Here is a 21,464-nt window from a genome sequence, read left to right on the forward strand (position 1 = left end):
TCCTGTACTACCACGGAACGAAAAAGAAATGTTTATCAAAGCAGACGTCAGGGTTAACCATGACAACACGTTTTTAAGATGAACTTTATTTTGATATTCCCTCAAACGCGTATTGCCAGAAAGGGGGGGGGGGGCATGCATACAACGCTTGAAACGAAAACAAAGTGGCGCATTACCGCCACCACCTGATCTGGAGGCGAACTACTTCTATTTAACGCGGAGAATGACACATAATAAATATGAACATTTTACGAAGACTATTTATGAATGTGCTGTGTTCTGATTTATTAATAATAAAATTACAAACACATTGGTGTTGATTTAATGTATTTGTTCAGAAATAAACCCTCAAGTCATTAGTCCATGGCAATATTTATTTTTTTGCCGCTGAACGATTTACGGGGGCCTTGCAAGGAGGCCTTTAAAATATCTTTGATGAGTTACCTTCTCAAATTTTAGTGGGTCGAGTCACTAATTATGAATATAACAGTCGAAAACTGACTGGTTTTTGAGCTTTTCTTTTTAATCTATTTATGTGACCATGAGATGGCGCACTCGGGACCACATAAGGCTCTTATTAGCCCGTCTGATCCTCGTTTATCCATCAGATTTGTAACAACATATTTTATAAAGATCAGTCATTTTTCAAAATAATTTGAAATAATAGTTTCATCACAAGATTAAATTAAAGCCATACTCTAAATAACTTTAAACGGGAACGTGAAACAGTTGTACGCTGCACCCCCCCCCCCCCCTTTCTGGCAGTGCGCGTTTGCAGGATTGTCAATAAAGGTTTTTTTTTTAAAGTGTTTTGTTCCGTGATAATACGGGAAACAATTTATCGACCGTACAAAAGACTTCTCTGACGACCTTTGCAAAATTTGAAATACAGCAAGATCTAAGGACACGACATGGTGAAAGAACGTAGCAAACGACACTAGCAACGGTTGCTAAGGATCTTCCTGACGACACGTGAAACGACGTAGCAGACGACACTAGCAACGGTTGCTAAGGATTTTCCTGACGACATGGCGAGACGACGTAGCAAACGACACTAGCAACGGTTGCTAAGGATCTTCCTGACGCCGTAGTTAGACGACATGGGATAAGGACAATGACAAAGATAAAGTTTAAGGATAAAGCAAGCATATACATCACAAAGTTAATACAAAGTAATAATCAAAGAATCATGGGCATGCAGAAGATATTGCTTAGTAATACATAGACATGAACCAATGTAAAATGAACTCGTTCAATAGACATAGACAATGAGCCCAAAGCATAGACAGTGGACGCAAAAACACGATCAGTGGACATAGACAATGGACCAAAGACATAACAGTAGACGCAAAAACACATTTTGATATTTTTGGCACAAATGGAACCTCATACTTTTGTTTGTGTGTTTAAAATAAAACTAATAAACTAAACTAGTAGATTTGACATGAAGTGAATGTTTTAACTGACTTTAAGAAATAGTACGTCCATAAAATGTGAAATGACGAGGTATTTTCCTTAAACGAATGATGCTTTGACATCAGGGACTGCGTTTGTCAACTGTCTGGTGGAGCCTACATGTTGTATGACAATCCCTACTATTGTAAACTACAATTTTAATGTTGTTTTTTTGTGTTTATCCATTATTATTTATTTCTGTTGTAGCTATGTGTATATGTTTGTTTGAAGTTCAATTTTTTTTAAACTGTCTGGTGGAGCCATGAGAGTAAATATTGAGCCTTTTGGCTTTCCATACAGGAGCGCAGACACGATCAGGGAGGATGTGTTTTCATGAGATGCTCAGACTCTCCACGTCTTTCGGCTGAAGTCTGACAGGATTGACTCCAACATCAACGACTTCAGCCAGCATTCATCTTTAGCATCAAGACTGAAGAGAGGAAAGATGAAGTTTCCGACGGAAAACCCAAGAAAACCAGGAAACATGAATCCTCCACCAGGTAAGGCTCGTCTTGTCTCTTGTCACGTATTCCAGCGCAGTTCTGACAGGAAACGTGGTGGTGGCGCAAACATAAATGCTGATTGATTTGATTTGATTTGATTTGCTCTCGATCGGAGCGCATTGGAGCTGAGTTGGAGGGGTTGCGCTGCAGATGAGGAGGAGGAGGAGGAGGAGGTGGTGCAGATGCAGCATGCTGAAGTTGTCGCGCTGCAGCTGCAGGCTGTGCGCGCATCCCGCAAGGCTTGAGATCCGAAAATCCAGCGCGTGGAAGATGCGGTGCAAAGCCTGCGCGATCATGACCTCATCCCGCACATCGTGCATGGGTGTCACGTACCCGCACAGCTGCGGCATGTCCTTCCTCGCAGCAGGTGCTCCGGCAGTCAGTGGCGCCACCAGGGGGTGGCCAGGGGTGGCCACGGCCACCCCTCTCCGACACCTGGCCACCCCAGTGGCCACCCCACGCCACCCCAGCAGCCACTATAAGCTGTGGTAGCATCAGTTGTGCGTTTCATCCCAAATGCACAGCCAGCAAGCGGGCAAGTCGCTCTGATCACCTAAACCGGCCCTCACCCCCTCCCCTCCCTGCTGCCTTTGAGTTCGCAGACATCTACAGAGAAGCCGCTGGACGCAGAATGAATAAGACGCGTGGTTCACTTCCGCGTTCGAACCCTCAGATCCTCCGGGCCGGTCAGACAAAAGAACCAGCCTCAGTCACTAAAGATGAACTTTCTTTATTACTTTTTCCTTAAGTCCAAAACGGCGACTGACCGCGCGCGTATGCGCTCCACACCCTCACACGCGCTCTCCCCCCTCTCTTCCTGCATCGCGCGAGCACCGGTTTCAGCACGCACATACACGCGTGCGCGCGAGAACGCACACACAATCACACATCCCAAAATGCTACGTTTCTTTTCCTGTTAATTTTCCGTGGGTCTTTAACAATCTGTTTACTGTACTTTAGAGATAGATAGATAGATAGATAGATAGATAGATAGATAGATAGATAGATAGATAGATAGATAGATAGATAGATAGATAGATAGATAGATAGATAGATAGATAGATAGATAGATAGATAGATAGATAGATAGATAGATAGATAGATAGATAGATAGATAGATAGATAGATAGATAGATAGATAGATAGATGACTTTATTAATCCCACAATGGGGAAATTTCATTTATCTGTGGCAGCAACACGACATTCAGAAATAATCTGTATAATATAACATCAATAAAGGACATCACAAATGACATTTATATTAAATAATTAAAAATATCACTCAAATTATTACGAAAAATTACTATCAAAAATTAGATTCTTATTAAATAAAGAAATAAATATTAAATAAATACAGCTGCAAAGGTGTAAAAAACATGCGGTCTGCAAAACATGTAAACCCTGTGTGCAAATACTTGGTGCAAATACGCCACTTCATCAGCGGCGGTGGATGTGTCATTACTTTTTATTAATAAGTAAAAAAAGGATGTCCCTGTCACAAGCCACTCATTTTCATGGCACTATTTAAGCACTGGTTGTTGTGTTACCGCAACATTTTGATGTGTTTTTGTTTCCACAGAGTTACATATAGACATTAGTTGATGCTTGTGTCTGTCCATTTTCAGAGAATGAAGAGAAATTCAACATATATTCTTATTTTAAGAATCAAAGTGCAGCAGAAGGAGTGAAAGAGATGGTAGGGGAGCAACAGAGGAGTAGTGAGGAGGAGGAGGAAGATGAGACAGAGCAGCATGAATGACAGAAGAGAATGAGGAAGACAAAGATGAGACGGCATCAGAGGAGGGACACACTCAAAAAAAGGAAATTACCAGCCAATTAAGTTAACCAAAAAGTAACTTGTCATTTCAACCAGAAAATTTTATGTTTGTAAATCTTACGTGAATGAATCATGTCGATCGTTATGAGGTTCCATTTGTGCCAAAAATCTGTTTTTGTGTCCACTGTCTATGTCTTTGGTCGTCTCACTTTGTCGTCAGGACTTAGCAACCATTGCTACTGTCGATAGCTACTGTCGATAGCTACTGTCGATAGCTACTGTCGATAGCTATTGTCGTTAGCTACTGTCGTTAGCTAGGGTGTTTGCTACTGTCGTTAGCTACGACGTTTCCCCGTGTTTTGTCGTTAGATGTTCTCGTTTTTCAAATTTTGCCAAAGTCGTCAGAAAAGTCCTTTGTAAGGCCGGTAAATTTTTTCCTGTACTACCACGGAACGAAAAAGAAATGTTTATCAAAGCAGACGTCAGGGTTAACCATGACAACACGTTTTTAAGATGAACTTTATTTTGATATTCCCTCAAACGCGTATTGCCAGAAAGGGGGGGGGGGGGGCATGCATACAACGCTTGAAACGAAAACAAAGTGGCGCATTACCGCCACCACCTGATCTGGAGGCGAACTACTTCTATTTAACGCGGAGAATGACACATAATAAATATGAACATTTTACGAAGACTATTTATGAATGTGCTGTGTTCTGATCATGAAAAACGTGGTTGATTTATTAATAATAAAATTACAAACACATTGGTGTTGATTTAATGTATTTGTTCAGAAATAAACCCTCAAGTCATTAGTCCATGGCAATATTTATTTTTTTGCCGCTGAACGATTTACGGGGGCCTTGCAAGGAGGCCTTTAAAATATCTTTGATGAGTTACCTTCTCAAATTTTAGTGGGTCGAGTCACTAATTATGAATATAACAGTCGAAAACTGACTGGTTTTTGAGCTTTTCTTTTTAATCTATTTATGTGACCATGAGATGGCGCACTCGGGACCACATAAGGCTCTTATTAGCCCGTCTGATCCTCGTTTATCCATCAGATTTGTAACAACATATTTTATAAAGATCAGTCATTTTTCAAAATAATTTGAAATAATAGTTTCATCACAAGATTAAATTAAAGCCATACTCTAAATAACTTTAAACGGGAACGTGAAACAGTTGTACGCTGCACCCCCCCCCCCCTTTCTGGCAGTGCGCGTTTGCAGGATTGTCAATAAAGGTTTTTTTTTTTAAAGTGTTTTGTTCCGTGATAATACGGGAAACAATATATCGACCGTACAAAAGACTTCTCTGACGACCTTTGCAAAATTTGAAATACAGCAAGATCTAAGGACACGACATGGTGAAAGAACGTAGCAAACGACACTAGCAACAGTTGCTAAGGATCTTCCTGACGACACGTGAAACGACGTAGCAGACGACACTAGCAACGGTTGCTAAGGATTTTCCTGACGACATGGCGAGACGACGTAGCAAACGACACTAGCAACGGTTGCTAAGGATCTTCCTGACGCCGTAGTTAGACGACATGGGATAAGGACAATGACAAAGATAAAGTTTAAGGATAAAGCAAGCATATACATCACAAAGTTAATACAAAGTAATAATCAAAGAATCATGGGCATGCAGAAGATATTGCTTAGTAATACATAGACATGAACCAATGTAAAATGAACTCGTTCAATAGACATAGACAATGAGCCCAAAGCATAGACAGTGGACGCAAAAACACGATCAGTGGACATAGACAATGGACCAAAGACATAACAGTAGACGCAAAAACACATTTTGATATTTTTGGCACAAATGGAACCTCATAGATCGTACATAAAAATAATCCATTTAAAAGTTACTAATTTCAATCATGTTGATCCAACATGATACCATTAAATTGGATGCATTAGTAATCGCAAGGAATTGTGGGATACCATTTTCTTTGTCTATCTGGGCAGATTGGGGTCTAAGTGTGAGTTTTTGGCCATGGGTTTTATTGTCTAGCTGTTTTACTCTGTTTTAACTAGTGATTTAAACTGATATGTTTATTTTTTTTTTTGCACCATGAGTTAAAGTTTGGTAGAGGATGAAGACCAACCCCCTTGTGTGGCAAACTGTTAATGTTCCAATTCTTAACACAGAGTTCGCGGTAATTGAGCTCCTGTCTTGTAATGTGGGACTTTGCTGGGTAATTCATGTCTTTGATGTGAAAATTAAAAGACCCATTGGTTGTAACTTTGGAACAACATATCAATTACAGATGAATAAATAAAATTATAGAAATAAATAGAAATTCAAGTTAAATAACCTCAATTTACTTAGGTGTGACCAATTGAAGTGGTTCAATTAAATTGGTTCAACTTTTTTCTTTTTAGAGTGAGCAACAATATCAATTTAAAATTGGGTGCAACTGCTCTATTTAAATTGAATCAACTTAAATTTATTAGTTTGAACCTAAATACATTAAGTTGACCCAACCTAAATTCATTAAGTTGAGCCAACCTAAATAAATTAAGTAGGACCAACATGATTCATTTTTGTTCAAGTAACGCAATCTAATCATGTGGAAATCCTTTCCATAATTTTTTTATGTTCATTCAAAGTGAACGTTTTTTGAGTGCAGTCAGCATCATTGGTCAGAGAAGCAAGGCAGAACTCAGCATATGCATTGGCTCCACCTGTTCCTGGACCAACTGGTGAAGTTAGAATTATGTTACCCTAATAATAAAAATGTTTCATGATTATTAGTCTGAATAGAAATGTCAACAGATATAATTAATAATTAGAAGGATATTTTATTATTATTTCAGAACAACAGATTTCATTTTTTGTTTATTATAGATATCTCTCAGTCAAGAGCCGAACAGCCCAAGCAGACACACCAAAGCATTAAATATAAACAAAAGAAAATAAATATATATCAGTAGTAGTATCTACTAATGGTATCTACTAGTATCTATTAGTTATTATACTAGTAGTATCTACTATAAGTTCATGTTCTACAAAATATCAGTAGGCATTTATCTTTCTGTTGGTTTTCTAAAGGTTGTTTTACTACGTTTGGTAGAATGAATTTTAAAAATATAGCTCATGGTTTTTGTGTGCCACCCCAAGATTTAATGTGGCCCCCCACTGGCCACCCCCATGAAAAATTTCTGGAGGCGCCACTGCCGGCAGTCCGTCATCGGGTGCTGATGTTTGTCCCCCGAGAGGCTCCTTCATCTTCATAGTCTTCGTCAGATGTTCTGATCTTTGGTGATCAAACACCAGGAAGCTCACAGCAAATACTGCTAAAATTAGTTGCTTATCAGTCTTCTCAAATGAATTTAAACCTAATCCCAGTCATAATTTGTGCAGTTTCTGGGAATTTTTTTGCCTTTTTTCCAGAAATCCATTGTGAGGTCAGACTAAAAGGTTGGTCAATAGGGTCCAGCTGAATGTTTATCACCCCAGAGGTTATTTGATTAGGTTGATGTCAAGACTCTGTCCTGGCCAGTCAAGTTCCTCTAAACTCCCTCATGTCCTTCTGGCTTTGTGGACTGATGTTCATTCATGCTAGAATTTAATTTAGGAGGCCATCAAAAGACTGTTTCCACAAAGTTGAAATAATTGAAATTATCCAAAATTGTTTCATATGGATTTCAGAGTTCCTTTAACTTAGGAAACTCCTGCAAACTACCCCACATTATGATACTCCTTCCATTTAATTGCACACTTCCAATCCATCCATCCATCCATCCATCCATCCATCCATCCATCCATCCATCCATCCATCCATCCATCCATCCATCCATCCATTCATTTACTTCACCTGCTTTATTTCCCTGTCGGGGCCATGGGGTCACCGGAGTCCCGACAACTGTTGGGAGGGTACACCCTGTATGTCGCAGGCCCCAATCCAGTCCCATTTACTGTAAATGAGAACTGGACTGAGTGGTCCATCCCGCCTGGTGATCCAAACAGAAAGTGCCCAGTGGTTCCAAGAAGCCATAATCCATAGACTTCTACAAAGAAATAAACCGCTCATTTTGACCAATCACTGCTTATTGACAACCTCTGGATCCAACATGCCCTGTCGCAAAAAATAAATAACTGAACTGACTTTATTTGGTCGGAGCTGGAAGTTAATCATTATCAATGGGTGACATCCCGCTCACTCTGTCCAGTTTTCATATATAGTCAATGTGCAGTCCTCCATAGACTGTGCTCCTGGGGAGTAAACCCCATCTGATTGATGTGGTGCTTTACACCGATGCAGCTGCTCAGTTGTAGAAATCTTTCCATCTTGAGTGAAGGTGAACAGTGAAAGAATAAAAAATAAAATAATACGACTTACCTAGACGTATGTAACTTATCAACTTAGGCTCGCTGCGTCTCGCTTCAGACCTCCGCCATCTTGAAGACTTCTGTGGCTGAGTTCACATTCATGGACGTTATGACGTCATCACGTCTCTTTACTCATAAGTTTTGACACCAAGGTTTCATTTACTCAAAATCTTTTAGTCCAATGAAGATATAACTGTGGTCAAAGTTGAATCGGCTTATAGGTTTTCAGCTGACTCGACTTGTTTGTTACTTTTGAGTTCAGTGATTATAAAACTTTTGAGCTCATTGGACTATTCGGGTTTACAGTGCAGGTCTTTCAGAATAACATCTGAAAAAAAAAACACCAAGTCAAATGAGTGTTTTTACTGATTGATTTATTAATTAATGCTTTTATGCATGTATTTATTTATTTATTTATTTAACAAAATCAAATGGTTTGTTGTCAAAAGTCTTGACGAGTCCTGATTTTCTTTGTTTATTTTTCAAGGATCCAGAATTTCTGAAAAACTTTTTTTGGGATAATAACTGTCCCCCCCCCCCACTAATTTTCAGTTCAGTTTGTGTACCCGATCTGATTTTAAAGCTTTATTTTCTTACTTATGTAGTATTCGTTTTCAGAGGGTCATTTATTTTTAAGAAAAAAAGTTGTGTCTGTTCCTCTTGCATCCTCTTCCTCATTTCAAATGATGCTTAAAAATTCTTTTTTTGAAAAAACTTCTGTAAATTTTGATCCTCATCTCTCTTCAAGAAAAAAGTTAGATCATTCAGATGGTGCTTTTTGTTTCAGTGGCTGTTCAGACCAACCTGGTCCCCCCGAAGAAAGTCCAGCCTGGCATGCTGCAGTCCAGTTTGGTCCATGCCAGCGTGGCCACCATGCAGAACCCTATGGGCTGCGCTCTGCCCCGGGTCTCCTTGGCGTCTCGGCCGGCCAGCATGGTAGCCAGCATCGAGGTGGTGGCCGATGGATCTGCACCTTTCAGCTTCATGAAGCCAAAGACCGCCTTAGCTGTGTTCGTGGTGGTGGTGGGCTATCTGGTGGCAGGGGGCTTGGTGTTCCAGGCGCTGGAGCAGCCTTTTGAGAACAACCAGAAGATCACCATCACAGCAGAGAAGGCAGCTTTCCTGCAGAAACACCCATGTGTATCTCAGGAGGAACTGGAGGCCATCATCAAGGTAGGAGCAGCTTCTGGTCGATACTTTTGCCAGCTCCAGTGGGTCTCTGGAGAGACTCGGGTCTACTGAAACTTAAGCCTCAAATCGATCTGAAGGCACTTAAGCTGAAGACAGGTTCTCAGCCTGCAAGTTGGAAATAAAACACCTGAAGTCCTTAGGAGAATTGTCCTAATCAGTCTGGTAAAGTGTTATGAACCAGCATGCACAGCTCCCTCTGCTGACAGTAATGTTCCTAATCGGATTACCTAAGCATACAGTTGTGGTGAGAGAAAGGGTGGGGAGGATTGTCAAGTTCCTCACTGAAGGGTTGAACAACAGAAAGCAGCATACTGCCAAAAAGTCTTATAAATCAGCTGACAAAAGCCGTGAGTGATATAATGGGTGGAAGTATTGGAAAAAATGTGCTTACGATCTAAATGGAGGTTTTTGAAGCAACATTTGCTGCTGCTCTACCATCACTTAAAACTTTCTTTGTCTTCTGGTGCTGGAACAGTTCTGAAGCTACTCGTTTGGTCAATGTAGAAATATGAATCTCCATTTCTCCAACACTTTGCATGGAATACCTCCTTTATCCAAGTGATATGAAGATACCCCATAATGGACACAGCTGTGCTGTTGCTTCTCCAAATTTAGAGCTGAAGAGTTTAAATGTTTAAAAGCTACAGACTATAAGAGCATCAAGAATAAAAAGATGCAAAGGATTGAGTTTCATTCACAAATAACGTATGATGACAAACAGCTGTGAATAGAACGGTGATCCAGTGGGATCAACCGTGAGAAGCGGAAGTTAGACATTATAAACAGGAATGAAGTGTAATCAACTGGCAGCAAAAGTGATCAGCGGTGATCAACTGTGATCGATAGTAATCCCCTGTAAGCACCAGTGATCACATTTCAACAACAGAAAGCCACTGTTATTAACAGCTATGAGATGTGATCAGTAATGATCCTTAGGGGATAAAAGTAACTTTTTGAGGTTAGCAACAAACAGCAGCTACTGTGTAATTCCATTGGTAGTAATCAACAGTAATCATTATGTAATCAGTTGTAATAAACAGAAATGGTAATTGATCCACTGTAATCTATTGGAATGATCTTCAAGTAGCTTTAGACGGCACTGGTCAATAGAAATTGACTGTTTAAAAAAACAGATGACACAAAATGAAATTACTATTGATCAGCTGTAATTTTTTTAGTTGGGATTGTCTGTAATCAGCAGTGATCCGCTGAGATCAAAAATGAACAACTTTAATCAATATTCATCACATGAAATCACCATGGCCCAGTAGAAACCTTTGTCAAAAAATGATCATCAGCAGTTGGCAGTGAGCAGTTGTAACCAAAATGGATCAATGGTGATCCACCATGAAAAGGTGTACATATAGTCTGCAGTAATCATAGGGATCGTCTGTGATCCACTGTAATTATTAGCAATGGTCAACATTATTGCCTGGTAATCACATGAGATCAGCAATGCTCAAGGTGTGATCACCTGTAATCTTTAATGATCACCAGGTATCAGTTGGAATCCCCGCCAGTCAATTGGTTGTAACTTGTAATAATCTGTATTTGAATTTGATTGGCAACGATGAGTAGTGATTACTTGTGATCACGTGTTTTTTAACAGAGATCAGCTGTGATCGGTGATGATCAACTACAATCAGACATTTAAAAGTTATCATTTTATCTGAAAATTCTGCTCTACTGTTTCCTCTTATAAAAGAGGAAAACAAAAAGATAAAATAATGACAAAAAATATTTTCCTCATGAAATTATCTTTTGCAGTGAAACGCTTGACTTAGACGTACAGTTTCAAACATCACCTCATAAAGGGCTTCTGACGTGCCCTGTGCAGTACCTCCTCTATAGACAGCAGGTCTTTTCTCTGCCAGATTCCCTTTGGCACTCATGAGGGTGAAGCAGCTTGATGTGCTTTCTACTAATCAGTTATTGATTTGGGCAGCACGGTTGATAATGGACAGTGTGATTCAGAGATGCAGCAGATGAGAGTGGAAAGCTGCTGTGGATCAGTGCCAGCCCTGTTTCTTTTCAGTAAATAATTCCTTAGAGCGACGCCATTGTATATCTTAGCTAGTGTTTACCAGGATCCAATTATAGTTTATTTGAGACTCTTGTACCTTATCCATCCATCAGAAACAGCAGAGTCTACGTTGACCAAAGCGTCACATTTTTATTGCATTTCTTTAGACATATAACCAACATCTTCTCTTTTCTGTTGGCCATCATAGCACTCTGTGGAGGCAGTCAATGCTGGAGTGAACCCTGTTGGAGACACTTCCTACAACTCCAGCCACTGGGATCTAGGGAGCGCCTTTTTCTTTGCTGGGACAGTCATCACAACCATAGGTACAGTAGTTACAAATTCACACCCCTGAAATCTATGACATCAGCTCAGTACTCAGCATCAACCAGAAGAATGCATTCAGTTCAGTCCTTTTCCCTGTGACAGTACAATCACACACACACACACACACACCTGCATTCACACCCAGGGACAATTTAGAGTAACCAATTAACCTATGAGATATATTTTTGTAAGGTGGGAGGGAAAACCCACGTATGTACAGGGAGAACATGGAAACTCCACCTTTTTTATAATGTCATGGTAAAATAGACACATTCTTCCAGCAGCAGCAAAGAAGCCCCATACCATGATGCTGCCACTTCTTTGCTTTACAGTTAGAGTGGTTTTCTGAGAATTGAAGCTTCTGTGAGAATTTATTTTTTGTCCCCAATTTTCTGGTTGCAATTTCTTCTGTTAGTGTTCTGTGTTCATATCTCTCTGAGAAAAGTGTTTAAAGTGTTAAGTGAATGGTTTTACACCCTTAAAACATCAGTAATTATTGTAAAAAATAAAGATGACTGATTCACAGATTTCATTGATCGTGGGTTACTTTTAGAACGTAACTTCCATGATAAATGAGGAAACACCGAACCCCCAGCCAACTACCATTTCTTGATTTATCTCTTATCCTGTCAGATTATTTTCTATGATCTAATCTTGTCCAAATCTGTAATCTCCTTTCTTTGCTCCAGGCTATGGAAACATTGCTCCCAGCACAGAAGGAGGGAAGATTTTCTGCATCCTCTATTCAATTTTTGGCATTCCACTCTTTGGATTTCTGCTGGCAGGAGTTGGTGACCAACTGGGAACTATATTTGTCAAAAGCATTGCCAAGGTGGAGAAGATGTTTCGGGTGAGTAACTTTCGGCGGTAACTATGTCTGTCTCGACCATAGACATATGATGTAATGGATAGATCATCTCTGATGCCACCCAGTGGATTCTGCTTGGTGAAAATGAATCCTGGGGGGCAGCACATTCACTGGATACAACCCCACCTCATTCAAGAATGTTCCGAAAATAGCAGGACAAAGTAAAGTTTGAAGGTTCTCCAAATGATAATGCCTGACATTTTAAAATGACTGTCCTAAAAGTTTGACCACTAATAAAATCAAAACAACTGATTAAAAAAGCACCTAAATCAGAGTTGGCATAAATATTGGCTAAAGAAATAAAAATCAATACAGGTTCTGACACGAGGTTGTACATGGAATTGTCTAAAGTGGGAAATTAGGCTTTTACACGGGAGTCAACGGAGAATTTCCTTCATCTGCAAAATGCCTCCAGTGGTCTTTGGAGGAACTGCATCAATTGATGCTTCAAATTTGCAAACGAAAGGTGGGGTCTTGGTCTTCACCAAAAAGCCAACTAACTAAGGAGGTTTAGCACAGCAATAGCTCACAGTAAAAATTAATGGGTGGGGATGGATGCTGTGGTAGATGAATAGTTTTTACTCCAATAAGGAGGGTTGTCATGGTTACATGTGGTTTTGCAGGACAAACTTGTCTTGTTAGCCAGATTAATGGGATTATAAAAAGGCACTCATTCACCTGTAAGATAAAGGGGAAAAGCCTGGGTCAAGATATTTTTGTTTAGCAGTCACAGCTGCTGCAGGCCTTCCACGTCTCAAGGATTATGCTGTGGTCACACGGGCCCATAGAGGGGTTGACTTGTACGAGTGCTGCAGGTTTTTGGGTTGTGCAGGCGGTTGTACCATTGTCATGCATGAGGTACGTGTATTGTGAAGTATTTGTAAGGATAATGTAAGTTACAAGTACTTATGACATACAGGTGATGCTGTTGTACAGTGCTCTAACCTTCCCCCTAACAGACAAGCTGCATGGAAGGAGTCCAAATTTATCACTTAAACAGCACTATCAAGCTCCTAGCAAGTTTTAAGAGGTTAAAAAAAATGAAAAATCTGTTCGACATGCCTGTGTCTCACCTACCTCTTCCTTACTTACCCTTAGATGTTGTCTAAGTGTTGGCTAAGACCTGTTTCCCAAAGCATACCCATTGAAAAAAAGGGGTCACCAAGTGGTCTAAGTCAAGTTTTAAATTTTGAGTGAGCCACCTACATGACCTGTACAGGTCTGCCTATTTTTCGCCCACAGACAACATGTATCCATCCGCAAGGGACTAAGTGAATAAGGCATTAAACAAACAGGAAAGATGACACATTTCAGCCTGTCCTTATTTTGCAGCAGCGGGTCATACAACCCATCAGTCCCTCAAACGTCCTCAACTTTAAGTCGCCTCCTGAGGTGCATAGGTGGAGGGTTTGGGATGGGGTAGAGGAGAAAGATCTCTAGATTTGACTTTAAGGTCAGAAGAAGGGGAATTCTATTTACAGCCTCAGAGCGCAAAACTGAGTAAGTTTGCGGTTAAAAAGACTGCAGAGTCACCAAGTCGAGTCAAATTTCTTTAGAAGTCAATCAACTGGCATCCAGAAGTTAGAAGGTTAGATATATTTAGCAATGAGCTGTCAGTGAGGCTGTCGGTCAAAGAAAACTTGTGTGCAAATGGCACCAAATGTACCAATGATGGTACTTAAAGGGTAATTAAAAATGTAAGACGCCCAAAAATGTGCAAGGTACATTTAAAATCTGAAAAGTGAGTATAAAAAAAGTCTTTCTGCAAGCTAAAGGAAAAAGGTAAATTTGGGAGCAGAGAAATCAGGCTTCAGAGGAAAAGAAATAGCAAGAAACGCAAAGAAATCAAGCAAAAAAAAAAGAAAAAAGAGAATCCAATTCAAGAGGCCATATTCTTCTGCTTTACAACTGTTTCATTTAAGTGACACAACTTTCACACAAACATTTTATTTTTAATTCGGTTTAAAGTACCATGTGCTTTGCAAACCAATTCTTTTTGGGCCTCTTGAAAATAACTTTTGTTCACAAAGAAAGTTTTGACTAGTAGTTCATCATCGCCAAGGGCAAGTCTCTTGTGATTAACTGGAACAGAACTTCCAGAACAAAAAGGACAACAGAACCTTGATATTTTCTGTATTTTAATCTTTTTCCATTGAATGTGTGGCCCACTGCAGAACACTGGTATTACAAATGATAATGTGAGTGGATCTGTTTCTGTAAGGCAGATTTTTTATTCAGAGGTACAGTAAGATTAAGATAAGCCATTACAAAAAGGGTTTGTCCGTTTTAACTTTGGTTACTGTTACACATGATCTAAAGGTATTTGTGTTTAAAGTAAATGAAATTCTTGCATATCAGTGCAAAGTTGCTTTTCTGCGCTTCAGAATCCGTTGAAATTGTGTAAATTGTATTAACGGTGTGTTGGGTTAAAACAACCTGCCACATCAGAATAACAACATAAGGAAAGAAAGACAACACACCAAAGGTACCTTTTTATGAGGAGAAGGAACGGAGATAATACCCAGCAACTGGCTGGCTCTGGCGCATATTCTGTCACCTCCTCTTTTATTAAGTTTGCTGGGTATTCCCTAAATTACATATGCGCTGAGCTCTAAGGAGGGGAAACAGATAAAACACAGCTGCAGCGCTATATGAAAACATCAATTGCAACATGTCCGTCTTTTCACAGTCTTCCCACAACATCTTTGGACATGCAAAGTCTTTTCTCACGTATAACTGACACAGAGAAACCCTTGACACAGATAACACAAAGCCTTCACGCTGATGCTGGGAAGACGCTAAGATAGTCGGTCTCCTCCCAAGAGTTCCCCCTTCACCTTCCTGTGAAACAAACTTGGACACAGACACTTCTGCATGCATGATTATATGAACTGTATAGCTAGGTGCATCCACTGCCGTCTGGTATAATAATCCTGTAAGAACAAAAAAAGAAACAATGTTCTGTTGTCTCTCTGCTTATTACAATCCAACTTTCCCTGAAATCAGAGGTTTAAAATGTCCTTTGAAAGAACTTTTCTGTGGAATACAAACACTGCTCCCTCTATTTAGAAAGTTGTCCATCTTGGATTTTACCATTAGACAATTTTTGTTTTAAATATACAATACTGAAGATATTTAGCACGAAAAACAAGAAGAATCTCCTTTAAGTCTTGAAGTTTTCTTCCTGAGAGAAGGAGAAGGGACATTTTGAAGAAAAAGATTAAGATATGGCAACTGTTGACAGAAGTGAAACTTTTGAAGTTGGTGGTGAACAGAACGGAAGACAAATACTTTAGAATATTGGATACTGTAAATCAGAGCTCACATAATAAAGGTGCAGTTTGAAACAAAACATCTTTGTTAGTTTCTATTGTCAATATACTTAACGCTTTAGGGAAAGTTAGAGACTGGCTCAGTACCGTGTCTAAGAAGGTGAAGAAGTTTCACAGGTGAAACTCTTAAAGTGTCTCCATAGAAACCAGTCAGGAACCTCTTTTCTTCTTCCATCCCAGAATAATCACAACCAAATCAGTCAGACCAAAATCCGTGTGGCCTCAACACTCCTCTTCATCCTGGTTGGCTGCATCTTATTCGTCACCATCCCAGCCGTGATCTTCAAGCACATCGAGGGTTGGACGTGTCTAGATTCTACGTACTTTGTTGTGATAACGCTGACAACCATTGGAATAGGCGACTATGTAGCTGGTGAGTTTAAATTTCTACTAAAAATACTCTTTTATTAAAAAATTCATTAACTTTTAAATTAAAAATATTCACGTTTTTTAATTAAAATTAAATCTTTCCAAAGCCTTAAACTCTGATGTGTTTAGACCTGATAAAATCACGAGACTGTGAGCTTTCGGAGTTTAGAGATACAATTAGATGAAATGAGCTTAATCTGTCAAAAACACAGATATCAGATGACTGTTTATAAAAGGTTATAATGAAGGCATGTGGTTAGGATACCAGCTCCTTTGAAGAATGATCAGGCAATTACAGTATTTGTTCAAGCTGAATAGAGATTAAAGAACAACTCCTGGTCTTGTAAATAAGTCTGATGGATTCAGAAGTTCAATAAGTATTTTGTAAAGACACTCATCTTCATTCCCTCCTTCACATCTCTCATGTTTTCTTTCTCAGGAGGAGACAGAAAGATTGAGTACCGCAAGTGGTACAGACCGCTTGTATGGTTTTGGATCCTTGGTGGCCTGGCGTACTTTGCTGCAGTACTGAACATGATCAGTGACTGGCTCCGGGTGTTGTCCAAAAAGACCAAAGAAGAGGTGCGTTTCCACCACATAGTGAAAGATACTAAAGACAGACTAAGCAAATATCTATTGTTTCTGTTGGAATTAAAAACAATAGACTGACTTTGACCTGTACAAACGTAAGAGTAGACTTATGCTAGGATCCCCAAAACATGACAGGTACACTTGACTTCTAAAGTCTGGTTCATTTGAACCATACTCCTGATTTGCGCCACACTAAAGAATGGTTTAGTGTATTTTTTTAATTGGGCACAATATGCATATGATATAACATACAAATGTCCCTTAGCAATGCATGGCATACCTTGCAAAGGTTTTTCTAAAAGTCAATGTAGCCAGATCCTCATCGTAAATACAGTAAAATTGTGATGGTTCTGCTCTACAAAACTAATTATTGTTGTAACTGTCACGAACATAATCAGCTGAGTCAAACATATCCAAAAGTCTTTTTTCCATTAGTGTTGGATGGCAAACCAAAAGAAATTGTACGCCCATCCACCGTATCACACAGCTCAAGCAAACAACGGGTGATGTAAATACACCCCAAAACAAATTCAATCAAAGGAAGCAACTCTTCAAATGCAGGTTACATTTAGAAAATAGATGTGCAAAACCTCTATTTATGCTCAAGTGCTACTATCAGATTTTAGTTTAACCATAAAAAGACACCTTTCCATCCATTTTCTATACCACCTCATTCCTGTTTGGGGTTATGTGGATGTTAGAGCTTACCCCGCTTCTCTTTGGTGAAGAAGTTGACCCGGTCAAGTCACCAGTCCATCAAGGGGCACACACAGACAAACAACTACTCATACTGATATTCACACCTGAGAAACTATTTAAAATAATCAAGTAATTTACGAAGCATTGGACTGTGGGAGTAAGCTGGAGTGCCGGGAGAAAACACATGCATGCATGAGGAGAACATGCAAACTCCATGAAGAACCCAGCCTGGACTTGAACTAGGGTCACCTCCCAGGGAGGAAAGAGCGCTAACTACTTCACCACTCTGCAGCCCCCTCCTTAAGCTAAAACATATGCAAAGATGAACTCAACCCCCCCCCCCCCCCCCCCCCCGAAAGGGCTTTCTTAAAGTCTTGCTTCTTTTGTTTAGTACTACAACTTATCTTTACTCATCTTTAGTCATTGTTTTGAAATGGTAGATCCTGTTCTGGTAACAACACATTTCATGATGTTACTAATCTATACCAAAAGAATTCAAGGGGTTACTTCAGCCCCTTCTATGTCTTAAAGATGGCCTGAAGAAGGCATGCTAAAACCTTTGAGACTTGTCTCTATGCAGGTTGGGGAGATCAAGGCTCATGCAGCGGAATGGAAAGCAAACGTGCGAGCAGAGTTTCGGGAGACCCGGAGACGTATGAGTGTGGAAGTCCATGAGAAGCTCCAGCGAGCCGCCACCATGAGGAGCATGGAGAGGAGACAACTGGGCTTAGACCAGCGAGCTGTGTCATTGGATATGCTTTCCCCAGAGCGACGAGCCATTTTTAATAGCCTGGACACCAGCAACTACAAGAACTCCTCCCAAGAGAGCATTGACATCAAACTGAACAACCTCCATCTACAGGGCTCAGAGCAGAGCGTTCAACACCACAACCACCAGACCTCGTCTGAAGACAACATCTTCAACCGCCTGGGATCTGTCACCAGACTGGCCAAGCGAAGCAGAAACCGGGACTTGAAGAAGAACATCCCGGATGAGGCTCGACGGCCTCACAGCGAGGCCTATACCTGTAGCACACGTCCCTTCGACTGCAGCACTGCCTCTGCAGACGAAGGGAAACTTAAAGGTGAAGGAGAGGATGAGAACGAAGAGAAGCAGTGCAACACTAGCTTATCTGAATTCACCATGTTTGTGGAACCCTGTAAGCCTGTGAATGGGTTGGTCCAGGTGGAGACCCAGGAGAAGAAGGAGACATTTGTCACTAAAGAGCTCCCCTCTCAGATGGGCTTTGAGAGATAGACTTTGAGCTCTTTTGATTTTAAATCCACCATTTGTGCCTTTTCGTGCATGAGCAGAGAAACAGCTGAGTTTCTGCAGAGTCATGTCATTAATTGTTCCCTACAGATTTAAAAATAACTCAGTGATCCATGGTGTGGTGTGTCTGCAGGACCTGACCAGGTATCTGTGCTTGCCTCATAACAGATGATGGTTGTCAGAAACTAAGACTTGCAGACACAACTGTGATATAGCAATTCTAAGGTTAAGGTGGTTCTTCTTGAGGTCTTAGAAGCACTGTAACTGCTGCTGCTATGGTTTTACACACATATCTATTGTGATTATTTCACTGTGTCCACTGTTCAGCCCAAAACAATTGCTCCAAATCTGAGGAGATCAGACCATTTTGGTTGCTTACTGCTTAATTGTAATGATAAGTTTGGATCTAAGCTCTTGATTGACTTGATTGACCAAAGAAAAGTTGAAGAAAACTTGGGGGGGGGTTACCTGAATGGAAAATAAACAAACTGCATTTGCAGATTCACCTTCAACTTTCCATGAACATTTTTAGATGGTTTACGTGAAGATTTGGATAAATTGATGATTTGGGATTTTTTAAAATTATTGTTTAGTTTGGTTGGTTTTTACCAAAAAATAAACAAAGCTTGAGGAACACCAAGCCACCAGGAACATGCAATTACAACAAGTGACCATGGGGGGCAGTATTGCCAACAACAAGTGCTATCCAGAAATAAATTAAAGCACAGGGACGAAATCAAGCTCATCGAGTTAGGTCTGCGTCTTCTTTTATATTTAAGTACCTCTATTTCATAGTTTCACCACATTTTCCAACATTTTTCAGGGTTCACTCTTTTTTGTACTCGTACTTTTGGCTGCTTTTTTTTAACTCTTGAAATTTCATTTTGTGGGGCAGTTTTTCAGCATCCACGGTGCAGAGAACCGCTACAAGTAAACCAGAGCAATTCTTTTTTTGGTTTGCTTGGACACTTACTAATAAATAAGAAATACATTTTTTTTTAAAAAGGTCCAGACTCAACAGCTTAGTGTGAAAGCACCTTATCTTTTGTAATCAGTCACCCATCAGGGAGTTTTGAGGTTCAATGACCCTTACATCAGTTTGTTTAAGTGTCCTTTTGCAACGGGTGAACTGCAGTTTGCCCAAACAGCTGCAATCATCATTTTATTTGAAAAAATACAATAAAAAAAATAACAATAATATGATCAAAAGGGTCTGAACTGAAAAGATAAATGATGGAAATTTTCCATCCCCTGATTGCTGTTGCATGTTTGAGCTGCACGTTAGTACCATAGATTAGTCTGTTCAGTTTAGGTAACGGATAATTCTGCCTGCTGCGAGTCACGTTGATGAATCATGATCCTAAACATCATTAAAAACTCACATCGGACACTAAGTCAATGAGATGTTACAATATCAATAATTAAGGTTAAAAAAAAGTTACCTTTTTTGGGGGAGAAAACCTTTATCACTCACTCAATAACAAAGCTCAAACAAAGCATGTCAGATACTTCAGAAAATTCAAAAGGAGACCATACGTTTTTATTCTTCATTCTTGATCAAAACGACCACTTTTGCATTGCTGCATGAAGTGAACCTCAAATCCTTAAAACAATTAACTCTAAAAAGTGGGAGGAACAATAGAACACTGTTGACTGAAACGATAAACTTTCTCTGTGTGTTTCATTGTAATCACTTATCATTTATCATTTTTTATTAACATCAATCATACAGACTTTTTTGAATGTGTCGTTTTAAAAAAAGAAGAACCTGCTGTGCATTGTCCTGAAAAAGGACAACTGAGCAAACAACTATAAATGCCTGCTGGACTGTGACCTCTCTGAGCTCCATCTCAGCCTTTCTTTGCCTTAATTTACCGGTACTCATCAGGTTTGTCTGTGCTGCATTTATTCATTCTGAGGTCAATGGGGATCATTAAAACGGTTCACTCTCTATGAAATCTTAAATCAAAGACAGCTGTAATAATGGTATTATTAAAAAATAATAGGGTAGTGAGATTAAGTTGAATCAAATATGTTAAAATCAACATCAGAAAACATTAAAAAGCTTTAAAAAAGCTTACATTGTTGATTTGGGCTTCGTATATTTTCCAACTTACTTAAAGTATCACAAATCTGTAAAAAAAATTGTTATTCGTTAGATGGGATATGCTAACGTCTGTGATAATCTGCAGTACTGCATTTTTTTGCACTTACTCTGCGCTACACCTGGAAGTTTATACAACATGTGTGACGCCTCTAAAAAAATATGATGTATTTCCTAGGCGTTTTAGTTCAAAACACTGAAATCTTGAACATTAAACAGGAATAAAACGACATGGTGTCATGTTAAAATGCCACCATGTTTGTGGGTTTTGTGTTTCTTCCACGGCTCCACATGGCGTGTAATTTTGTTGCTCACGCAGCATGTGCTCTGTACCTGAATGTTTACTATGTTTACTGTATATGTTGTACAACATTACATTAAATGTGATGACTTTCAGAATGAAAGCTGCTGATTACTTTCCTTTTTCTTAGTAGATCTTAACATAAAATGTCCACATATCAATCATGATTATTAGTATTTTGTTAGTCTATGAATTTGCATTTATCTTTTACTGCACTTTTTTTCAGCAGTATTTGGTAAAAATAAAAATAAAAAATTCAAATACCAATTGTGTTTGAAGGACTTTTGATGTAAATTCTGGTAA

At 39.5% G+C, this 21,464-nt stretch overlaps 1 protein-coding gene across 1 annotated transcript; it reads left to right on the top strand.

Moving 5' to 3' along the window:
* Positions 1-1,752: 1,752 nt before the first annotated feature.
* Positions 1,753-21,264, top strand: kcnk10a (potassium channel, subfamily K, member 10a). Its single transcript, XM_011491698.4, has 7 exons — positions 1,753-1,955; positions 8,871-9,256; positions 11,506-11,623; positions 12,314-12,474; positions 16,005-16,197; positions 16,633-16,775; positions 18,064-21,264. The coding sequence occupies exons 1-7, from the start codon at positions 1,901-1,903 to the stop codon at positions 18,739-18,741; spliced, it is 1,734 nt and encodes a 577-aa protein (XP_011490000.1). The 5' UTR covers positions 1,753-1,900; the 3' UTR covers positions 18,742-21,264.
* The last annotated feature ends 200 nt before the right edge of the window (positions 21,265-21,464 follow it).

Source organism: Oryzias latipes, chromosome 24, assembly GCF_053564925.1.
Source record: "Oryzias latipes strain Hd-rR chromosome 24, Olatipes_Hd-rR_3.1".
Classification (NCBI taxonomy): Eukaryota; Metazoa; Chordata; class Actinopteri; order Beloniformes; family Adrianichthyidae; genus Oryzias; species Oryzias latipes.